Here is a 21785-nt window from a genome sequence, read left to right as displayed (position 1 = left end):
AATGGTCAGTGGTATGGAGTTATAAAAGGATCTGTGACTCCAGGAGGCACTTCATTGTGTCAAGGTGTAGGATATGGTCATAGGGAGTAATAGGGAAGACACGGGATAGGTCATTGGAACATAGAAAAGGGACTCTTGTGTGCTGTATGAGGGAATTGCCACTCACAGATTGAGAATTAGAGAAGAAGAAATTAAAATTCATAAACACAGTTTAATTCAAAGTATACAACAATGGCAATGCATGGTAGAGCCTCACCTGACTTAAGTTATATATTGAGAGTTTCTGGATGAATGTGGCCTTGTTTCTTCACACACACGTGTGCGCATGCCAAAAGGAAATTATTGTTATCAATTCACATACTTCCACAAACTCTATTTGATTTATTTAAATTTCCAAAATCTGTTGCATGAAGAATAGCTCTTTAATAAGTAAGAAGTTATTCTGGAACATTATGCAACACAGGTGAGATTCCATTTGTGATTTGGAGAATATAAATCACCATTAATGCATAGCCATAGTGCAATTAGCACCAGTGAATTCAATCTCAAACTCAACTGAAATGTTGAAATAATAAGAAAATATGTTTGTGTTTACAATACTGAATTCCTACAGATACTCATGAATTATGATTCAGCCAAAGAAATAATGTGTATACAGTTAAATTTATGTCCATTTCAAACTAAGGTTCAATAACTTCTGTGTATTTGTACCAAAGGCATGTAACAGTTCATTTAATAATATCCTGTACCAATGAGCCTAATTAATCAGCCAGCTGAAGGTCTCATTTATAGAAAAAAAATTTCTATGTTTAAATTATGATTTTGCATAATAAAACAGAAGATTAATGTTTTTGTTATATGATTGCTCACCCCTCATTTGTGTAATAAAGGGTCAAAGTTAAGCAAAAAATACAAGATGAATTAGAAAAAATGATTAAATAGTGTCTATGAAAGGAGACCATTTGCAGAAATGTATGTACAGTGTTGAATCCAAAAAACAAAACCATATCTAAATGTGTTTCTCTCATGTGGAGCATGAGACTGCATTCTCAAAACATCCATTTTCTATAAAGGAGATCACTGCAAAGCTGATCATAATTCTATCCTAGATGCCTTATATAGATCATCTATCTTGATCCTTAATCTATGAGCAGAACAAATATGTCACTTCCCTCATGAATAATCAGCCTATATTTCATCCTGTGAACATTAAATTCCATCAACTGAAACTTAAGAGGGCATGTATGGTTATGTCATGTTTCAGAATATTTCAAGAAGATGAAATTTCTATCAGCACTGCAACCTTTATGAATATGAAAAAGAGGAGTTTTATGTCTATGCCTTCATTGATTGGACAATCACCCATTATTAATATTTATTGAGTGTCTGCCATGAACCAGGCAGTTACCATGGGGCTGTCTCATTAATACTTGAGGTAGATATCTTTATGGCTGTATTAAAGGTGATGAAACTGGAGTTCACAGAGATTAAATGATTTGTCCAAAATGCACATTCAATAAAAATAGCAGCTCTGAATCTAAGTTCAAGTACCTCTTTCTCTGTATTCTGTGTACCTTTTTTAGAAGAAATACTGATTTACCTCCAAATGGATCAGAGAATGGAGACCTCACTGTTCTCCATTTGAAATTGTGGATTATTTCTTACTCATAATGCATTCTGTTTCATAGTGAATCTTTGAATGGGAGTGATTTGACTTCCTCAAAGTGATCTGGCTAGAAAAAATATTGTGTGGGTTATTGTGTTAATCGGTCTATACATTATCTATCCTTTTATCTGTTTACCTATTCATCTACCTATATTTAATGTATATAGTTTACTATTTAATTTTGGAATACACAAATTTATATTTGTTCAAAAATATGGCTTCTCTGTTTCTGTGTGACACTATTGGTTGAATGCAATGAACAAATAATTAATTCAACAAAAAAAATTCAAAATTATTTTAAAACTATTTATGCTACCTTGATGGAATTTTAAAGATACCTTTGAAATACAGAATCTAAAAAATTGATTTTTATCTTTGTTAGGACTCTGTCAAAACCACTGATATTAGAGCATGAAAAGAGGTATCTGCAATTTTGTTGAAACACATACACACAAAAAAGAACATTTTATTTAATATTGTTGGAAACACAGATTACCAAAATATTTTAATTTGTAAATGAAAGTTTTTAATAGTTTCATTCCTTTTCAATCTATTCTGATTATTTCTGAACTATAACTGTATAAGATAAAATTTATAGAGAAGAATTTAAGGGTTTGATACAGTTTATTTTTATACCAAGTTTTATTTATTGAAAATATGAATTCAATGATAGTAAATTTTCAACAAAGCAAATGATCGTATATGTAAAACTAATTTCTAGTATCAGGAATGTTAACTTATATTTTTTAATTCTCTGGTTGTCCTCAGAATAAAGGTTAATTTCTAAATGAAAAAAAATTCCTGAATGAAAATGAAATATGTAACAATATACGCATAATGGTAGCTAAGTAATTTAAGCTATACATACATTCAGTGCTATGGGTACTTGTGATTTTAATGTAAAAATATGAGATTAAGAATTTTAAACTATAGATAAATAGAAAATAGATAGATAAAGAATCACTCATATTTACCAGTTACACACACATATGTTTTCTTTCCAATGCTTTCTACTTATAATTGGGTGTATCTAATTGTTTTTTATATCTATCTCCTTTAATAATTCACAGCATTTCATTTCTAAACCTTGAAATCAATTGGTAGCAGCCCAATGAATACTGTCTTCATGTCTATCTACTTATAGCATTAAACATGACAATGGTTTCAGAGACCACTGCTCATTTGTAAATTTAGTTATCAAAATTTAAGGTTTCTTTCAAATAAATTAATGGTTTTTTCAAAATTACTGTGTTATTTTCCATTTAATTGAAATAATTAGTTTTTAATATTGGATGAAAACATACATTTTTAACCTTTCCAATACTATAATGAGTACTTTGAGACAGTTGTGCTACTCAATGTTAATGTGTATATTCTTTGACTTTTATATTAGATTTCTTTCTAGAAGTCATATAGTTTGTGTTCAGTGAAGTCTTGAGAAAACATCTGACAGAAAAGGTGTAGAATGCAGACAGAGTGCGAAGAGAGCTCCAGATACGGCCTCAGGAAAGACTGCACTCAGGGTTTGGTGTGGAAAAGCATCTGTGCCAGCTGCACGCCTCTCCCCAGCCTCATCCTCCTAACTCACCTCTGCCCTCACACACTGGCTGTCTTGCCACTCCTTGAAAACCCTAAGCACAGCTCCTACCTTAAGCTCTTTGTTTTCCTTTTGCCTGGAATGCTCTTCCCCTAAATTTCAAGGCTTGCTCCTTTATCTCCTTCAGGTCTTGTTCAGTATCACCTTGCCAGGAAAGCCTCTTTTGAGCACTTTAACTAGATTTATCCTATCCCACCACTTGATGTTCCCCTTTCAGCTTTAGCCTTTCTCTTTAGTACTTAAGACTATTTAACTTAGCTTATATTTTACTTGTTTATTACTTTATTTCTGAACTACATGAGGCCAAGCATATTTGTCTATTTTGTTCACTACTATATTTACTAGCACATGGAATACTGTCTGGAACATAACAGCTTCTCAAAAAAAAATTGTTGGGTAAATGAAGATGAAGTAGCTTGAAAATATTCACAATGTTAATTGAGTCATATTTCCTTGCAACACTAATATTTATTTTTTAAATAGATCTAAATAATAGATTACTAGTAAGAAGATTAAATTGATAATCAAAAATTCCCCAATAAACCAAAGTCCAGGACTAGACAGCTTCACTGGTGAAATCTACCCAAAATTCAAAGAACAATTAATACCAATTCTTTTCAAGCTCTTCCAAAAAAATAAAAGAGGAGAGATTTCTTCCAGAGTCATTTTATAAAGCCAGCATTATCCTAATGCTAAAATCAGTATCCCTGATGAACATAGATCCAAAAAGTCTCAACAAAATATTAGCAAATTGATTTCAACAATATATTAAAGGGTTCATGCACCATGATAAATTGGGATTTATTCGAGGAATACAAGGATGGCTTAACATTTGTAAATCAGTCAATGTGATACGCCACATTAACAAAATGAAGGATAAAAGCCAGATGATCATCCCAATGGATACAGAAACAGTATGACAAAATTCAACATTCTTTTATGATAAAATCTCGAGTGTAGAGGGAACATACCTCAACATAAAGAGACAATATATGACAAGCCTCCAGCCAACATTGTATTCAGTGTTCAAAAGCTAAAAGCTTTTCCTCTAAGATCAAGAAAACTACCCACTCTCACCACTTTTATTTAACATAGTATTGGAAGTATAGGCAGAGCAATTAGGCTAGAAAAATAAGTAAAGGGCCTAAAAATGTCATTATTTGCAGATGACATTTCATAGGGATATGTATATCTCCCTAAAGACTTCATCAAAAGCTGTTGGAACTAATAACAAAATCAGTAAAGCTCCAGGATAAAAAAATCAATATGCAAAAATTTGTTTTATTTCTATACACTAGTATTAAACTATCAGAAAAAAAAGAAAACAATCCCATTTATAACTATATCAAAAAGAGCAAGGAATAAATTTAACCAATGAGGTGGAACACCTGTGTATCAAAAACTACAAGCCATTAATGAAAGAAATTGAAGAAGACACAAACAAATGCAAATATATTCCTTGCTCATGGAGTGAAAGAATCAATATTGTTAAAATTTCCATACTACCCAAAACAATCTACAGATTTAGTGCAATCTCTATCAAAATTCTAATGATAATTTTCAAAGAAATGGAACAAATAATACTAAAATTTGTATGGGAACATAAAAAAAAAAATAAAAAAACCTAAATACCCAACACAATCCTGAGGAATAAGAACAAAGCTGAAGGCATTACGCTCCCTGATTTCAAACAATATTTAAAAACTATAATATTCAAAACAGTATGGAATTGACATAAAAAAAACAAAAAAAAAAAAACAGACAGAGCAATGAAACAGCATATAGAGCCCAGAAAGAAACTAACATATATATGGTCAACTGAATGAAACTCAACCACTATCTTATGACCAAATACAAAAGTCAGCTCAAAATGGATCAAAGACTTGAATATAAGACCTGAAACCATAAAACTTTTGTAAGAAAACAGAGGCTGTAAGCTCCTTGCCATTGGTCTTGGAAGTGATTTTTAAAAACCTGACACCAAAATTAAAGACAAAAGAAAAAAGAAAGCAGGAAAGCAAGAAAGGAAGGAAGGAAGGAAGGAAGGAAGGAAGGAAGGAAGGAAGGAAGGAAGGAAGGAAGGAAGGAAGGAAGGAAGGAAGGAAGGAAGGAAGGAAGGAAGGAAGGAAGGAAGGAAGAAAGAAAAAGAAAGAAAGAAAGAAAGAAAGAAAGAAAGAAAGAAAGAAAGAAAGAAAGAAAGAAAGAAAGAAAGAAAGAAAGAAAGAAAAAAACTGGTACTACATCCTACTAAAAAGCTTCTACACAAAGAAATCATCAACAAAACAAAAAGGCAACCTACTGAATCAGAGAAAATATTTGCAAATCATATATCTAATAAGGGAAAAATGTCTAAAATTTATTTACAGCTCAATTGCAAAAATAGCACAAACAAATTTAAAAATAGGCAGGAGATCTGAATAAACATTATTCCAAAGAAGACATACAGATTGCCAACAAATACATAAACAAATGCTCTACAGCATTAACATCAGGAAAAATTCAAATCAAAACCACGAGATATCACTTCACACCTGTTAGAACAGTTATTATCAGAGACAGAATTAATAGCTGTTAGAAGGGAGCTGCACTGTTGTTGGGAATGTAGATTGGTGCAGCCACTATGCAGTGTGGAAGTACCTCAAAAAATTAAAAATAAAATTACCGTATGATCCTGCAATTCCATATCTAGTTATTTATTCAAAGAAGACAAAAATACTAATTCAAAAAAGATATATTCACCCTTATGCTAATTGCAACCTTATTTACAATATAGTAGCCAAGATATAGAAAACTTGTCAGTGTCCATCAATGGATGAATAAAGAAATTGTGAAGTATATACACACAATGGAATATTATTTAATAATACAAAAAAGAAGGAAATCTTGCCATTCGCAACAATGTAGTTGCACCTTGAGGGCATTATGCCAAGTAAAATAAGTCAGAAAGGGAAAGACAAATACTGCATGATCTGTCTTATGTGTGAAATCTTAAAATAAATAAATAAAAAGAAAGTTTACTGATACAGAGAACAGGCTAGTGGTTGCCAGATGTGAGGGGCAGAAGTGGGAGAGATGAAATTTTGGAAAAAAATGTAATGATATATTACTGTATTTTTTCCTCTTTGTATCCCAAAATAGTAGTGGTACTCAATAAATATTTATTGAATGATTTCACTCTCAATTCCATAAAAACTTGAAAAGGAGAAAAATAAATCCAAAATCTCCATACTTTAAAACCCACGCCTGAGATTACAGGCATTTTTTATAATTCCCCCAGCTCATTTTCTATTCTTTGGTAGATGTATAACATCTTTTATTGGGTCACCTAGAAACTTTCTAATTAAACAACAAATCTACTTTCCCTAATACAAACATCTCAAAATTTTTAATTCTCCCTTACATTTCTTATATATAGTTAGAGAACTGATTACACTTCATATAAATATGTATATATAGTTAGAGTTACCTCTAACTGAAGTTAAGTTATGAAAGGAACAAGGAAATTGGTAAAGGAAACTGGAGGGTTTGTTTCAAACAGAACTGAATGATTAGGGCTCAGTGGAGTAAGATGGCATTAGGTTCCCTAAATAGGAAAAGGAGTCCAGGGGAGAGAACACAGAGAGTGATAGGTGCTAATCAATGCAATTGATTGCTGGATGATGTTTTCTGGTTAGATGATAGCTGTTGAGAATTGATATGAATACAAAGCTCATCATTTGCAAGACTTCAATTCATTCATTTGGTTGATATTTTATGAACATTCACTATGTGTGAATACAATGATAATCCAAATAACCCTGACCTCACAGATGTCATATTTTAATCATGAAGACAGACAAAAAATAGCATGTATAAAGGTGAAATTGCAACAATGGCAATGCTGAATGTAGGAAATACACAAGGTATGTCCAGAAAATGTCCAACAATTGTTAATACAATGAGAAAAACAGGTTGTGAGACATCCATGTAACATGGCAGCCAAAGAGAATGGACTGGAATGTACATGCATGAACAATGACAACTTCACTATACTAGTTAGTGGGGGCGGTAGACTGGTTGATTGACAATGTGTGCTATGTGGCCCTTGCATTCAAAATGACTGAGTGAGTACAGCAACTAATCTGCATCCAATTTTGCATTAAGCTTAATCCCTGCACCATATCCCCATTTCTCTCCCTCCCCCCTCCCATCTGATAACTCTCCAAACGATCCCCATACCTATGATTCTGTTCCTATTCTAGCTTGCTTAGTTGGAGTTTGTTTTTATTTTTTAGATTCAGTTGTTGATAGTTGTGAGGTTGTTGTCATTTTAGTGTTCATAGTTTTGATCTTCTTTTTCTTAAGTAAGTCACTTTAACATTTCATATAATAATGGCTGGGCGATGATGAACTTCTTTAGCTTTACCTTGTCTGGGAAGCACTTTAGCTGCCCTTCCATTCTATATGATAGCTTTGCTGGATAGAGTAATCTTGGTTGTAGGTCCTTGTTTTTCATCACCTTGAATACATCTTGCCAGTTCCTTCTTGCCTGTAAAGTTTCGTTTGAGAAATCAGCTGACAGTCTTATAGGCACCCCTTTGTAGGTACCTCTCTGCTTTTCTCTTGCTGTCTTTAAGATTCTCTCTTTATCTTGAACTTTTGGCATTTTAATGATGATGTGTCTTGGTGTTGTCCTCTATGGGCCTAGCTTGTTGGGGACTCTCTGTGCTTCCTGGACTTGCATGTCTCTTTCCTTTGCCAAATTTGGGAGGTTTTCCTTCATTATTTTTTCACATAAGGTTTCAATTTCTTGCTCTTCCTCTTTTTCTTCTGGCACCCCTATTATTCTGATGTTGGCACGTTTAAAGTTGTCCCAGAGGTTCCTAAGCCTCTCCTCATTTTTTTTTTTCAATTCTTGTTTCCTCATTCTGTACTGGTTGATGGGGTTTTTTTCCTTGCATTCCAAATCATTGATTTGAATCCTGGTTTTCTTCCCTTCACAATTGATTTTGTGTGGACTTTCCTTCGTTTCACTTAGCATAGCCTTCACTTCTTCTCTTATGCATCTGCCATACTCAAGCATATCTATCAAGCCTGTGAGCATCTTTATCACCTATGTTTTGAATGCTGCATCTATTAGGTTGGCTATCTCCTTGTCGATTAGTTCTCCCGCTGGAACCTTGATCCATTCCCCCTTTTGGGCCATACTTCTCTGTCTCCTCATCTTGACAGGATCCTGTGTTTGTTTGCCTCTTAGTCTTAAGTAGAGCTGTCACAGCTGTTACATTTTGGGGGGCAGAGCCTTAGGTATTCATCAGCACAGGGAAACCAGTTTCACCATGTTGTGGCACTGTATGTGGGGGAGGAGTCAGAGAGGGAACAATGCCACTTGTTCAGCACTTGTCCCTTTTCCAGGCACTTCTCCCACTTTCATATAGGACTGGCACACTGGCACCTCTCTAGCTGTTGCCTTGGCAACATTCCCAGAGTGGGTGGGTCTGTGCATGTTTTAGTACTGTGGGGGCCCTTTAAACAAGCAGACTCTGCTGAGAGACCTGCAGTTTTATCCATCTCCCCAACCCCCACTGGTTTTCACAGTCAGAAGCAATGAGGCTTGATTTTCCACAGCGCTGGGATCCTGAGCTGCGCAGTCTAATCAGGAGCTGGGAACGCTCCCCACATGTCCTTCCCCACTTTTTAAAACATGTGACTGCACTTTCCACCAGTCTGCCACTGCTGCTGCTGCTGCTGCTACCACCATACTGCATCCTCTCTGCCCCAGCCCTGCCCCTTTTATCTGTCTGGATGAGTATTTCTTCCTTATATCTTCATTTGTTGGACTTCCATGCACTTGATTTTCTGGGACTTCTGGTTTTCTCTAGTTTTATTTTTTATTTTTAATACACTTTATTGATTAAGCTGTTACAGTTGTCCCAATTTCTTTTCCCTTTGTTCCCCTTCACCCAGTGACCACCCTCCTTCCAGTTGCCCCCCCCCCCTTAGTTCATGCCCATTGGTTGTGCATATAGTTCTTCTCAACATCTTCCTGTCAACTCCACTCCCTCCTACTATGCTTCTTAATTCCTGTACCATCTTCCTCTCTTTACCCTCCCTGCTGACCTCCCCCCATAATGTTCCCCATACCTATAATTTTTTTCCCACTCTTGTTGCCTATTTAGTTTGCCTTTGTTTCAGTTCCCTAGCTTCTGCTGTTGGTTGTTATGATACAGTTTTCATTTTAATGTTCGTAGTTTTGATCCTCTTCTCCTAAACAAGTTTCTTTAACATCTCATATAACAGTGGTTTGGATCTGATGAACTCCTTCAGTTTTACTTTGTCCTGGAAGCACTTTCTCTGCCCTTCTATGTATTCTGAATGACAGCTTTGCTGGATAGAGTAATTGTGATTATAGATTTTTGCTTTTCATTACTTTGAATATTTCTTGCCAGTCCCTTCTTGCCTGCAGAGTTTCTTTTGAGAAATCAGCTGATAGTCTTATTGGGACCCCTTTGTATGTAATTCTCTCTTCTCTCTTGCTGCTTTTAAGATTCTCTCTTTATCCTTATTTTTTGACATTTTGATTATAATGTATCTTGGTGTGGTTCTCCCTGGGTTCAGTTTTTTTGGAACTATGTGTGCTCCCTGGACCTGTAAGTCTATTTCCTTCTCCAAGTTAGGGAAATTCTGCTTCATTATTTTTTTCAAATAATTTTTCGATTTCTAGTTCTTCTTCTTCACCTTCTGGCAACTCTATGATTTGAATGTTGGCCCGCTTATAGCTGTCCCATAGGTTTCTGAGCCTCTCCTCATTTTCCTCACTTTTTGTTCCCTCTTTCTGCACAGGTTGATTGTTTGTTCCTTCCCTATGTTCTGATTTGTTGATTAGATCCCTGGTTTTCTTTCCCTCACCACTAGTTTTGTATGTGTTTTTATCCATATCAGCAGGAGTAGCCTTCATTCATTCTCTGTCTTGTTTAAGATCAGCTGTCAGGTCTCTAAGCATTCATATAACCAAAGCTCTGAACTGTGCCTCAGAAAGATTTCCTATCTGCTGAGGCTTTAGATTAGATATTTGCTGGCTGCTCAGCTGTGTCACCAGGATCTCTATCATAATCTGTGCCATCCTGACAGTTTTGTGTTTACCTTTGCTTCCTGGGTGGGGCTGTCACACCTCATATGCTATAAGGGGCAGAGCCCCATGCACTCATCACTACTAGGTGACCCTTCTCATTACACTGCGATGCGTTGTGTGGGGGTTGGGGTCCAAGATGAATTCCTGCCATTTACTCTCCACTGAGAGACCGGGAACCTCCTCCTCGGTCTCTATGCCCTCCGGCCCTCACAGTCCGAGACAATGGGGGTCTGCCTTCCCTGGCGTTGGAATCGCAAGCTGACCAGTTTGGTCTGCAGCTGGGGGAGCTCCCCAGGTACTTCTCACCTCCCCTTAAATATGAGTGTCTGTGTTTACCGCCATCCCACCACTGTTGCTGTAGCTGCCACCACCAGCACAGCTTGACCTCTCTGCCCTGGTTTCACTCCTCCTACCTGTCTGGACAAACACCACTTCTTTATAACTTCATACATTGGGCTTTCACGTAGCTTTATTTTCTGCAACTTCTGGTTATTTCTGGTTTTGTGGTAGTTGTAGTCCTTCTTAGTTGTGGAGGGAGATGCAGCGTGTCTGTCTACACCTCCATCGTGGCGAGAAGTCTAATACATCCTCTCTATATTATATTGTATATTCACCACCCAGAGTCAAATCTCCTCCCATAACCATTTATCCTCTGTTTACCCTCTTCCACCTCCACCACCCTTTTCCCCTATGATAATGACCATATCATTGTCTGTTTATGGATTTTTTTTGTCCTAATCCCTTCACCTTTTTCACTCAGCCCCACAATCCTCCTCCTTTCTGACAGCTGGCAATCTGTTCTCTGTAACTATAACTCTATTTCTATTTTGTCTCTTTGTTCTTTAGGTTCCACATTTAAGTGAAATTGTATGGTATTTGTCTTTCACATCACATAATACCCCAAGGTCCTCCCATGCTGTCTCAAAGGAAACTATCAACAAAATGAAAAGAAAGCCCACTGAATGGGAGAACATATTCACCAATGATACATCTGACAAGCAGTTCATATCTAAATTATATAAAGAACTTATGCAACTCAACACCAAAACAAAAAACAATCCAAAAAAGACTAAATAATCCAATTAAAAAATGTTTACATGAGTTTTATGATCAGATACATCAAGGTTCAAATCTCAGACTCACCATATTGCCTAGTACAAGTGATTTAATCAGCTAAACATATATTTCCTCTTCTGTACTTTGCTTAATACCAACTCAAAAACTGTTGTGTTGATTACATAGGAGAAGGTATGTAAAATTCTTAGTGTTTGGCCTGTATTAAGTTCTAGAACTGTATCAGATATATGCTTTTATGGCTATTACAGCTATTATTGCATCTTTGAGGGGAGAAAAATGAGAGTTTCAAAGAGACAAATAATTTATTGTGTTGGCCAAAAAGTCTGTATGTTTTTTTCCAAAAAATAAAAACTATGTTTTTCATTTTCACCAATAACTTTATTGATTTGGATATTTTAAGTATGTCACCTATCTCTCACGTGATAGAACATTAATTGTTCTCAATTAACGTCTCAATTTGATTGTTATCAACCTCAACTGATCTACCCATGTGAGGTTCCCTGTCCCACAGCTCCCTTGGCGAGGCTGAAAGAATTGACTCAGAAACAAATTGTCTGAGGAGAGAGAAGGGTGACTGTCTCTCATAGAAAATCACCAATCACTCTTTTCTCAGTCAGGGTTTTTATTGAGTTTGCTACATGCAGAAATGCACGGGGTAAGCATGCAGACCTCCACCAAATGGTTGGGAGTAAGAAGAAAGGAAAAGCATAAATCAACATAAGGATATAGGTAGCAAGATTGTAAGGCGCCAAGGCACGTCATAGAAGTCCAGATGCCTCTTTTAACTTAAACACTTTGTTTCACATTCTACTGATAAGATTTTGGGACTACACAGAGCAAGCAGGCTTCATCAGCTTCGAAGGGTACATGGCATTCCTATTCTACTTCTAAACCCGCCCCCCCGGAGTGTGGGACCAGCAGTACGGTATGTGGGGCACATTTGCCAGCCGGTTAAGACTTATGGGCCCATATTTTGGTCCAGGCCCCACACAGTGGCTACAGCCCTCTGTATCATACATACCGGTCTCCCACATACCCAACCATGGAGCATCATCCAGTGAGAAATATCCAGCATGAAACTTTACAAACCACTTTTGACAGATTCAATCAGCCATTCTCCATACAATGCATAAATCTTTTTTACGGTTCAGTTGTGCTTTTACCTTTCTTGAAATAACAAAGCATAAATGCATATTTTCTTTCATCTTCAATATTAAAATTGTTACACAAAAATTCACCAATTTTGATGTTTTTTAAATGCACACTGATATGACAACTGTCACAACACAATCTAACAAAATTGCTTTGAATGAAGTTAAAGACAACTAAGTGCTGCTAGAACCATTTTACAGAAAAGGACAAATGAACTTTTTGGCCAACCCAATAGCTTCTTCTTTAAGGCACCTTCCCATTTTTAAAAATTTTATTCTAAAAATCAAGTGGTAGAAGGAGAGAAAGAATAGGAAAGAAGGTTTAAATCAATTTAAAAAATAACATTTAATAGATGTGGAGTTTTTCTTCCACTGAAGATGTTATTAAAAACAGTAGCAAAAGAATTAACCAAATAATACATCTTTATAATTCACACATTGAATTTGGACCTCCAAAATATCAGACTTAATCTGACTATTGCTCTTAATATCCACCAAATCTTCTGAAATAATTTTTTTGAACTATTAAGTTAAGTAGACCAGAATTATCCTCTTTTTTCTTTTTCTATTTCTTTTTTAAGTATATTTTATTGATTATGTTGTTATAGTAGTTCCAATTTTTCTCCTTTGCTCCCCTCTGCCCAGTACCCCTGTTTCCTCCAGCAATCCCACCCCCTTAGTTCATGTCTGTGGGTCATGCATATAAGTTCTTTGGCTTCACCCTTTCCTATATTATTCTTAACATCCCCTTGTCTATTTTATACCAACCAATTATGCTTCTTAGTCCCTGCACCATTTCCCCATTTCTCCCCCTCCGCCCTTCCAGCTGATAACCAACCGTCCAAATGATCCCCATACCTATGATTCTGTTCCTATTCTGGTTTGCTTAGTTGGAGGGTTTTTTGTTTTTTTTTTTTCAGATTCAGTTGTTGATAGTTGTGAGTTTGTTGTCATTTTAGTGTTCATAGTTTTGATCTTATTTTTCTTAAGTAAGTCCCTTTGACATGTCATATAATAATGGCTTGGTGATGATGAACTCCTTTAGCTTCACCTTGTCTGGGAAGCACTTCATCTGCTCTTCCATTCCAAATGATAGCTTTGCTGGATAGAGTAATCTTGGTTGTAGGGTGCTTTTAATCACCTTAATACTTCTTGCCAGTCCCTTCCTGCCTGCAAAATGTCCTATGAGAAATCAGTTGATAGTCCTATAGATAACTCCCTGTAGACAAATCTCCACCTCTCTCTTGCTGCCCCCAGGACTCTGTCTTTATCTTTCGCGTTTGGCATCTCAATCATGATGCACCCTGGTGTGGGCCCCTCTGGGTCCAGGTCGCCTGGGACCCTCTGTGCTTCCCAGACCTGTATGTGCATCTCCTTCTCAAAATTTGGGATGTTTTACTCATTTTTTTCAATTCCTGCTTTCTCATTCTGCACTGGTTGACTGTTTTTTTCTTCCTTATTTTCCAAATCATTGATATGAACCCTGGTTTCCTTCCCTTCATGATTGGTTTTGTGTGGATTTTCCTTCATTTCACTTAGCATAGCCTTCACTTCTTCTTTTATGCGTTTGCCACTCTCAGGCATATTTGTCAAGCCGGTGAGCATCTTTATCACTAGTGTTTTGAACTCTGCATCTGTTAGGTTGTCTATCTCCTCATTTGTTAAGTTGGCTATATCCTCATAGCTTAGTTCTCCCACTGGAACCTTGATCCATTCCCCCTTTTGGGCCATACTTCTTTGTCTCCTCATTCTGACAGGCTCCTGTGTTTGTTTGCCTCTGCATCCCAGGTATAGCTGTCCTGTTACGTTGTAAGGGGTGGAGCCTTAGGGATTCATCAGTAGATAGTGACCTGTTTCACCATGTTGTAGCGCTGAATGTGGGGGACAGGTCCAAGAGGGAACAATGCCGCCTGCCCAGAATTCATCTCTTTTCCAGGCACTTCCGCCACTTCCACACCAGACTGGCTCTCCTCTAGCTGCTGCCCTGGCCGTTGTTCTCAGAGAGTGTGGGTCTGTGGATGTTCTAGGACTGTGGGGGCCTTTTAAACAAGCGGAATGTGCTGAGACTGGCAGTTTCTGCCTCCACCCCAACTCCCACTCATCTGCACAATCAGAAGCAAAGAGACTTGATTTTCCCTGGTGCTGGGACCATGAGCTGCGAGGTATGGTGAGGATCTGTGAACACACCCCAGGTGTCCCTCCTGACTTTTTAAAATATGTAACTGCATTGTCTGCTGACCTGCCACCAACGCCGTTGCTGCCACCACCACACTGTGTCATCTCCGCCCCGGCTTCACTCCTCCTACCTGTCTGGATTAGTATTTCTTCTTTATATCTTTGTTTGCTGGACTTCCACGTGGTTTGATTTCCTGGAACTTCTGACTGTTTCTAGTTTTGAGGTTGTTATATTCCTTCTTAGTTGTGGAGAGAGATGCAGCGTGTCTGTCTATGCTCCATCTTGACCAGAAGTCGAGCAATACAATCTTTTATTCCATAAATACTTATTGACCATAGTGAGAAGAACTAAAAAGATGAACCATTGCATGACTATTGTTATTATTATTATTGTTTTACAAAAGTTTATTCTTGAATGTACAACAGGCTTAATACATGTGTCAAGTATTGTTCTAGGCCAATCAGCCAGCCTGCAATAATGAAAACAATGAACTAATGACAGATCAAATCCTATATCAGGAGCTTTTACATTCTAGAAGTGGGAAACACCCAAATAAGGGAATAAACAAATGTGTGTTTGGTTGTTTCATTATATAATATGTACAGATGTGGCTGGTAAAGACTAAGATCAACAAAGCAAGGTAAGGATGAGTGAATGCTAGTCTAAATATATTAGTGTGGGAAATCTCTCATAAATGACATTTGAGTGAGTCTGGGAGAACGAGAGAAGAGACAAATGAATATTTAAGAAAAGTGTGTTCCAGGTAGTGGAAATGCCAAATGAAAAGATGCTGAGACAGTAATGTACTTGTCATGTTCAAGAAGCAGCTAAGAGGCCGAAGTGCCCTGAAGGCAACTGAATATATGAGACCAGAGTAGATGGGAAGTGCGAAGGCTGGGTATATATTTTGGAGACCACCAGAGTAGAGATGGTATTAAAGCCATAGGAGAAGATAAGATTGCCTAGGAGTATCAATAGAAAAAAGTTCTAATACCTGAACCCCAGTAGTCTTCAGAATTAAGTGGCTGGAAAAATAAAGAGGTACCAGTAGAGAAGAATGAGGAAATGATTTGAACCTAGGAGATCCAAGAGTCAGACCATCTTAGTAGCAACTGAAGTTCTTGAAAGGGTAGCAAATGCTCAATTGTGTTAAATGGCACTAAGGTAAAATGAGAATTAAGCCTTTACCATTAGATTTTAAAATGTCAGGATATTGACAAGAGCTTTTTCTGTGGAGAAAACAGCTTGACTAGAATGTCTTCAAAAGCATATAAAAGGAGAGACAGTAAAAAGTGAATCCTTTTAAAGCAATTTTTTTGTAAAGGGCAAAGTAAAAGATAATCAGTAGATGGAGATCTTGAGTTGAGGGAGGGCTTTTTGAGGCTAGGCAATATGTAAAATGCTTGGATGCTAATAGGAATGGTGCCTTAATGGGGGAAACTGCTGCTGTAGGACAAAGTGATGACAGTCGTGTTAGGGGAAGACTGTAAGTAACTTGAGTAAGAAATGGAAGAACACCTTTTTCTCAGTTACTAAAATGTAGAAACATCTAGCAAAATGTTAAGTACAAAGAAATAGCTCATATACTTGAGAACTGCATGGATATGCTGTGGAAAGCTAAAAAAGAGTATAAATATAATTTCAGTGTTTGGAAGTGAAGATGAAATTGATGTGTGTGTTTTTTTTTTTTTTAGGGTAACAGCATTAGAAGCCATACACTATATCATCTTATATAGCACATTTTCTTGAAAATAGACTTTTTATAACTCTTCTTTTGACAAATTTTGAAGATTATACTTGTATGTTAGGGGAAATTTGATTTATAAATTGAAGGATAGAGATAAAGAGGTACTGAGGTAGCATGAGGAAATTATAGCGCTCCTTGTCAATAACCTGTATTTTTCTTCCTATTTCTTTAGATTGTGTTTTATGCCTAAAGGTTCTTGGGATACTACTTTAGCACACATTTGCTTTCAAATTCCATATGAGTTTCTGGGTTGATCTTGATTCCAATAACATTGATTGCTGTCTAAATCTGTTGCAGTGTGCCTGAATACTATGACTACGGTCATGGAGTAAGTGAGGATGCCTATGACAGCTACGGTAAGACCTTCTTTTTACTAAAACTGTGAAATCAGAACACCCATCAGTCACTGACAACTCAGAAATTACTTCTGTCTTTCTCCCCCCAGTTTTTACAGAAGTCTAGACTAAATTGATTTATGTAATTCCAGGGTGAGATTTGATGTACAGAGCCAGTGCCAGAAAATTGGACAGATCAATTTTGATCAATATTTCAAAAGCAATTATTCACAATCATAGATCACTTTCAACAGCAACAGTGAGCATTCTGAATAGTGTCTTATGTGTTTCACTGTGTCCATTGTCTGACTCATTGATTTGACAATAATCATATGTCTTTCCTGCTTTCACAAAAATCAGAGAAATATAGTTAAACTATTTAAAAACTTTTAAGCGAAGATAGTGTAGTTTCAAGTTATTTAGCATAGTATTCGTAGTTCTTAAAATTGCCAGATAATGCTTTGCTCATAAAAATTAATATTTAATAAGTATATTAGCATATAAAATTAATTTTTAAAATACATTGCTTAATGAAAATACAAGCCATGTAAAATTAATTGTAATTCAATTCAGTAAGATTTTACTGAGTGCCTATGAAATATATAAATATAATATATCACCTCAAAGGATTGCTGGTTTCTTAAAATACATGTGTAGCATCAATAGCTGACCACCGTGGAAAACACTCATTTAAATGTTTCTAGTTCAGGTTCTGCCACTCTATTACTATTTATGGGAAGCAGTGGAGATGATGCATGTTTCCTGTGTGGGGCTCTATATGATGAAAGGGTAGTGCTTTATCAGGACTGAGGTTGGTTGGTCCAGATATTAGAAGGAAAGAAGGAATTACACCCTCCTTGAGCTCTCAATCACCAAATCGACTCAACTCATTTCTGTTAGTGAAATATCATTACACTAAGCTCAGAAATAGGAATACAAAAATGAACCAATGCTATAACAGTTGCCATTCATAATTTGATTACTTATATATATATATTTCTCACATATTTCTTTATAATAAAATATAATATTAAGTATTTTTATCTCCATCTCATAATGAGGAAACTGAACCACAGAGGTTAAGCTAACTTCTGGTTAGAATGCTATTAATTAATTGCTGCTACCGCACATGGAGTACCTATTATAGCTCTGTGCCAAGCAATGCATAATGAGGATTAGAGACTAGGAAGATAATCCTCATTACACATTATATGTGTACCTATATAATCAATCCCCATTAATATCCTGCAGGGTACACACTCATACTGTAGTCTGCATTTTACAAATAAGGAACTAAGGCTTAGGGCATTAAGTAACCCGCCTCAGTTAAACAATTAGCAAATGACATAGCAAGAATGTGAATTCAAGTTTGTCTCATTTTGTTTCTGCTGTTGAAAGTGGGGTCAGAGTTGTGTGGACCCTGGGAGAATGAACAGGATCTGCTACTTTAAACTTGAATTCATTTTAAAGAAAAGATGTTCAGCTTAGTGAGATTTCTCTAAGTAGTGCCAACTGATGTCCTACTGATCTAAGAGGTGGAAGGTCTCCTATAGAATTTCACAGGACAAAATAAAGAATTAATATAAAATGAGCACCAGGCTCACTCTTTCTCAGACTTGGGTTTCTCCAACATCAATCACATTGACCTAATCTTTTGCTGCCATGAGAGATAAGGATGTTCTCCAAAACAACTTAAACATATTTTCAGAAATTATTTTCCCAGAATAATAGGTGATGGCCAAGTTTACATAAGTCCAGCTCGGTTGGTGAGCTACCAGAGAATGCACAGCTTTAATTTTGTTCTCTATATGTTCTTTCCACATTGGAAGGAGGGGGTCAAGGCATCATCTGGTCTTTAATAAGAACAATAACATCCCAAATCCAGGGCTCCAGAGCCACAGCAATGGGCTATCCTGGCTGAGCGGAAAGATTGCCTTGCACCCCAGCATTCTCTGAATTCAACAAAGCAATAAATATATCTCCATTGTTCCAGACAAATTCTTAATCAAATAGGAATCAAGCCACATGCCTTATAAGATTAGGTACTGAGGATGATAGATCAATAATATACAATATGGGCATTTCTTTAATTCATTCAACTTTATTTGAATTCAACTTTAGTATAGTGCACATAAGTATTGCCGTGTTCTAGGAATATGATGGTGTACAAGATAGACATTGTCCCTCCATGGTTTTCACTGTCTACTGTTGAGGAACATGATTACATAAAAATTTGTGCCACAATATAAGCCATGTGATGCAGTAGTTCTATAAAATGTCAGAGAACATTACTCTTAAATACTTATTTAGTGGCTAACCAATCTAAGCCATTGTTCTCAATCTTGAACATGATGCACTGAACCATCTCTTGAAGTGTAAATTATACTGAAAAAACATTTTAAATCACTTTTTAAAAATGAACTTTTATTTGCAAAATAGTTATTACTTTTTACACTTCACACATTACCTTGAGAAAAATCACATCTATGAGCTTTGTTTTACATTGTTACATGCATTGAAATCAGTGGCAGGGATGGAGTTGATAGTTTATCTTTCCAAATTCCTTACGTTTATTTAATTAAATGTATTGGGATGACATTGGTTAATAAAATTACATAGGTTTAAAAAGTACAAGTCTATAATACACATCTACATCTTGCATTGTGTGTTTACTACCTAAAGTCAAATCTCTTTCCATCACCATATATTTGATCCCCTTTTATCCTTTCTATGTTAATACCATCTAAGGCAATAGGAAAATGTGTATGAATACAACTTATTGCTTCTCAGACCTAATGGAAATGCAGGAGCCATGGTCAGGAGATCTGTCTGGGCTCACCTGCGTAACCCATGGGTCTTACATTGGTTAGTTTGGGTTGTTTTGGGTTTTTTCACTGAGAAAGGAGGCTGCTCACAAGCCAGGATTCCAGCAGCCCAAGTTCATCCCAATACCCCATAATCCTCTGGGCTCACTGTGGCCTGCAATAGGGGTCAAGGAACTCTGAACAAAAGTGCCTAGGTTTCAAATGATGCAGATGTAAATTAATTTTATATTATAAAATAATTTTGCCAAAGGTGTTTAGAAATCTAAGCAGACACGTAAATTTGATTAACATTAAAATATTACATATTTTCTTACTGTAAAAATAATACACATACACTATAGAAAATTTAGATCAACCAAAAAGAAGGAAATTTAAATCACCCTAAATCACACTATTACACTTATTCGTTCTTTACATTTTTGTTATACATTTTACCAATTTTTAAAGTTTTATTGTATTTTTATTATAAGTCCCCTTATACCCCACTCCCCCTAGCAATCACCACATGAGTCCTTTTTCATGTTGCTCAATCCCTCCACCCTCTACCCTCCCCCTCCCTTAGCTGTCATCCAGCTCTCTATCTATGAGTCTGTCTCTATTTTGCTTGTTAGCTCAGTTTGTTAGATTCCACATATGAGTGAAATCATATAAAATTTTTCTTTCTCTGACTGGATTATCTCACTTAACATAATGTTCTCCAGGTCCGTCCAAATTATTGCAAAAGATAAAACTTTTTCTTTTTTTTCGGCAGAATAGTATTCATTGTGTAAATGTCCCGTTCTTATTTTATCCACTCATCTACTGATAGTCACTTGTGCAACTTGCAATCTTGGTGATTGTAAATAATGCTGCAGTGAACATAGGGGTGTTTATGTTCTTTTGAATTAGTGTTTTAGGTTCCTTCGGATATATTCCCAGAAGTGCGATCACTGAGTCAAAAGGCAGATTTATTTTTAATTTTTGAGGTATCTTCATACCGCTTTCCACAGTGGCTGCACCAGTTTGCATTCCCATCAACAGTGCAGCAAGGTTCTCGTTTCTCCATATCCTCACCGGGACTTGTTGTTTGTTGATTTGTTGATGATGGCCATTCTGACAGGTGTGAGATTATATCTCAGTGTGGTTTTAATTTGCATTTCTCTGATGATCAGTTATACTGAACATCTTCTTATATGTTTATTGGCCATCTGTATGTCCTCTTTGGAGAAGTGCCTATTCAGGTCCTTTGCCCATTTTTTAATTGTTTTTTTTGTTGTTGTTGTTTGTTTGTTTTTTGTTTTAGTGTTGAGTTTTGTAAGTTCTTTATAAATTCTGGATATCTACCCCTTATCAGATGTATCAGCAAATATGTTCTCCCATTCTGTGGGCTGTCATCATATTTTATTGATGATTTCCTTTGCTGTGCAAATTTTTTTTAGGTTGATGTAGTCCCATTTGTTTGTTTGTTTTTCCTTTTGTTTCCCTTGCCTGGGGAGGTATATCCAATAAAATATTGCTATGATCAATGTCTGAGGTTTTGCTGCCTGTGTTTTCTTCTATGATTTTTATGGTTTTGGTCTAACATTTAAGCATTTAATCCATTTTGAATTTATTCCTGCACATGGTGTAAAAAGCTAGTCTAGTTTCATTTTTCTGCATGTATCTGTCCAATTTTCCCAACATTATTTATTGAATAAACTCTCTTTAGCCCATCATATGTGCTTGTTTCCTCTATCAAATATTAATTGACTATAAAGGTGTGGGTTTATTTCTGGGGTCTGTATTCTGTTCCATTACTCTATGTGTCTGTTCTTATGACCATACCATGCTGTTGTGATTATTACTATGGTCTTGTGGTATAGTTTGATATTAGGTAGTGTAATTCCTCCAAGTTTGTTCTTTCTCAGGATTGCTATTGCTATTTGGGGCCTTTTGTGGTTCCATATAAATTTTCAAAATATTTTTTCCATTACATATGTTTTATTTTTAAAGAGAAAACAACTTAAACTGCTTTATAAAAAGTCCTTTAAGATTTTTCTTATAAAATAAAGAAGAAAAGCTTTCTTTCACTCTTTTTTTAATTTTTAATTTTTTACTTAATCTTTATTGTACTTTTTCCAT

General features: G+C 36.1%; 1 protein-coding gene across 1 annotated transcript in view; it reads left to right on the top strand.

The window, feature by feature from the left end:
- KHDRBS2 (KH RNA binding domain containing, signal transduction associated 2) overlaps positions 1–21785 on the top strand; it is a 571359-nt gene that overhangs the window by 537106 nt on the left and 12468 nt on the right. The window contains exon 8 of the mRNA XM_090280495.1: positions 16823–16881. Coding sequence (XP_090136621.1) covers positions 16823–16881 — 59 coding nt within the window. The remainder of the gene's footprint in view (positions 1–16822; positions 16882–21785) is intronic.

The sequence above is a fragment of the Furipterus horrens genome, unplaced genomic scaffold (assembly GCF_987537825.1).
Source record: "Furipterus horrens unplaced genomic scaffold, mFurHor1.1.pri manual_scaffold_6, whole genome shotgun sequence".
Taxonomy (NCBI): domain Eukaryota; kingdom Metazoa; phylum Chordata; class Mammalia; order Chiroptera; family Furipteridae; genus Furipterus; species Furipterus horrens.
The sequence above is the reverse complement of the archived record's forward strand: the minus strand, read 5'-3'. Positions and strand labels throughout refer to the sequence as shown.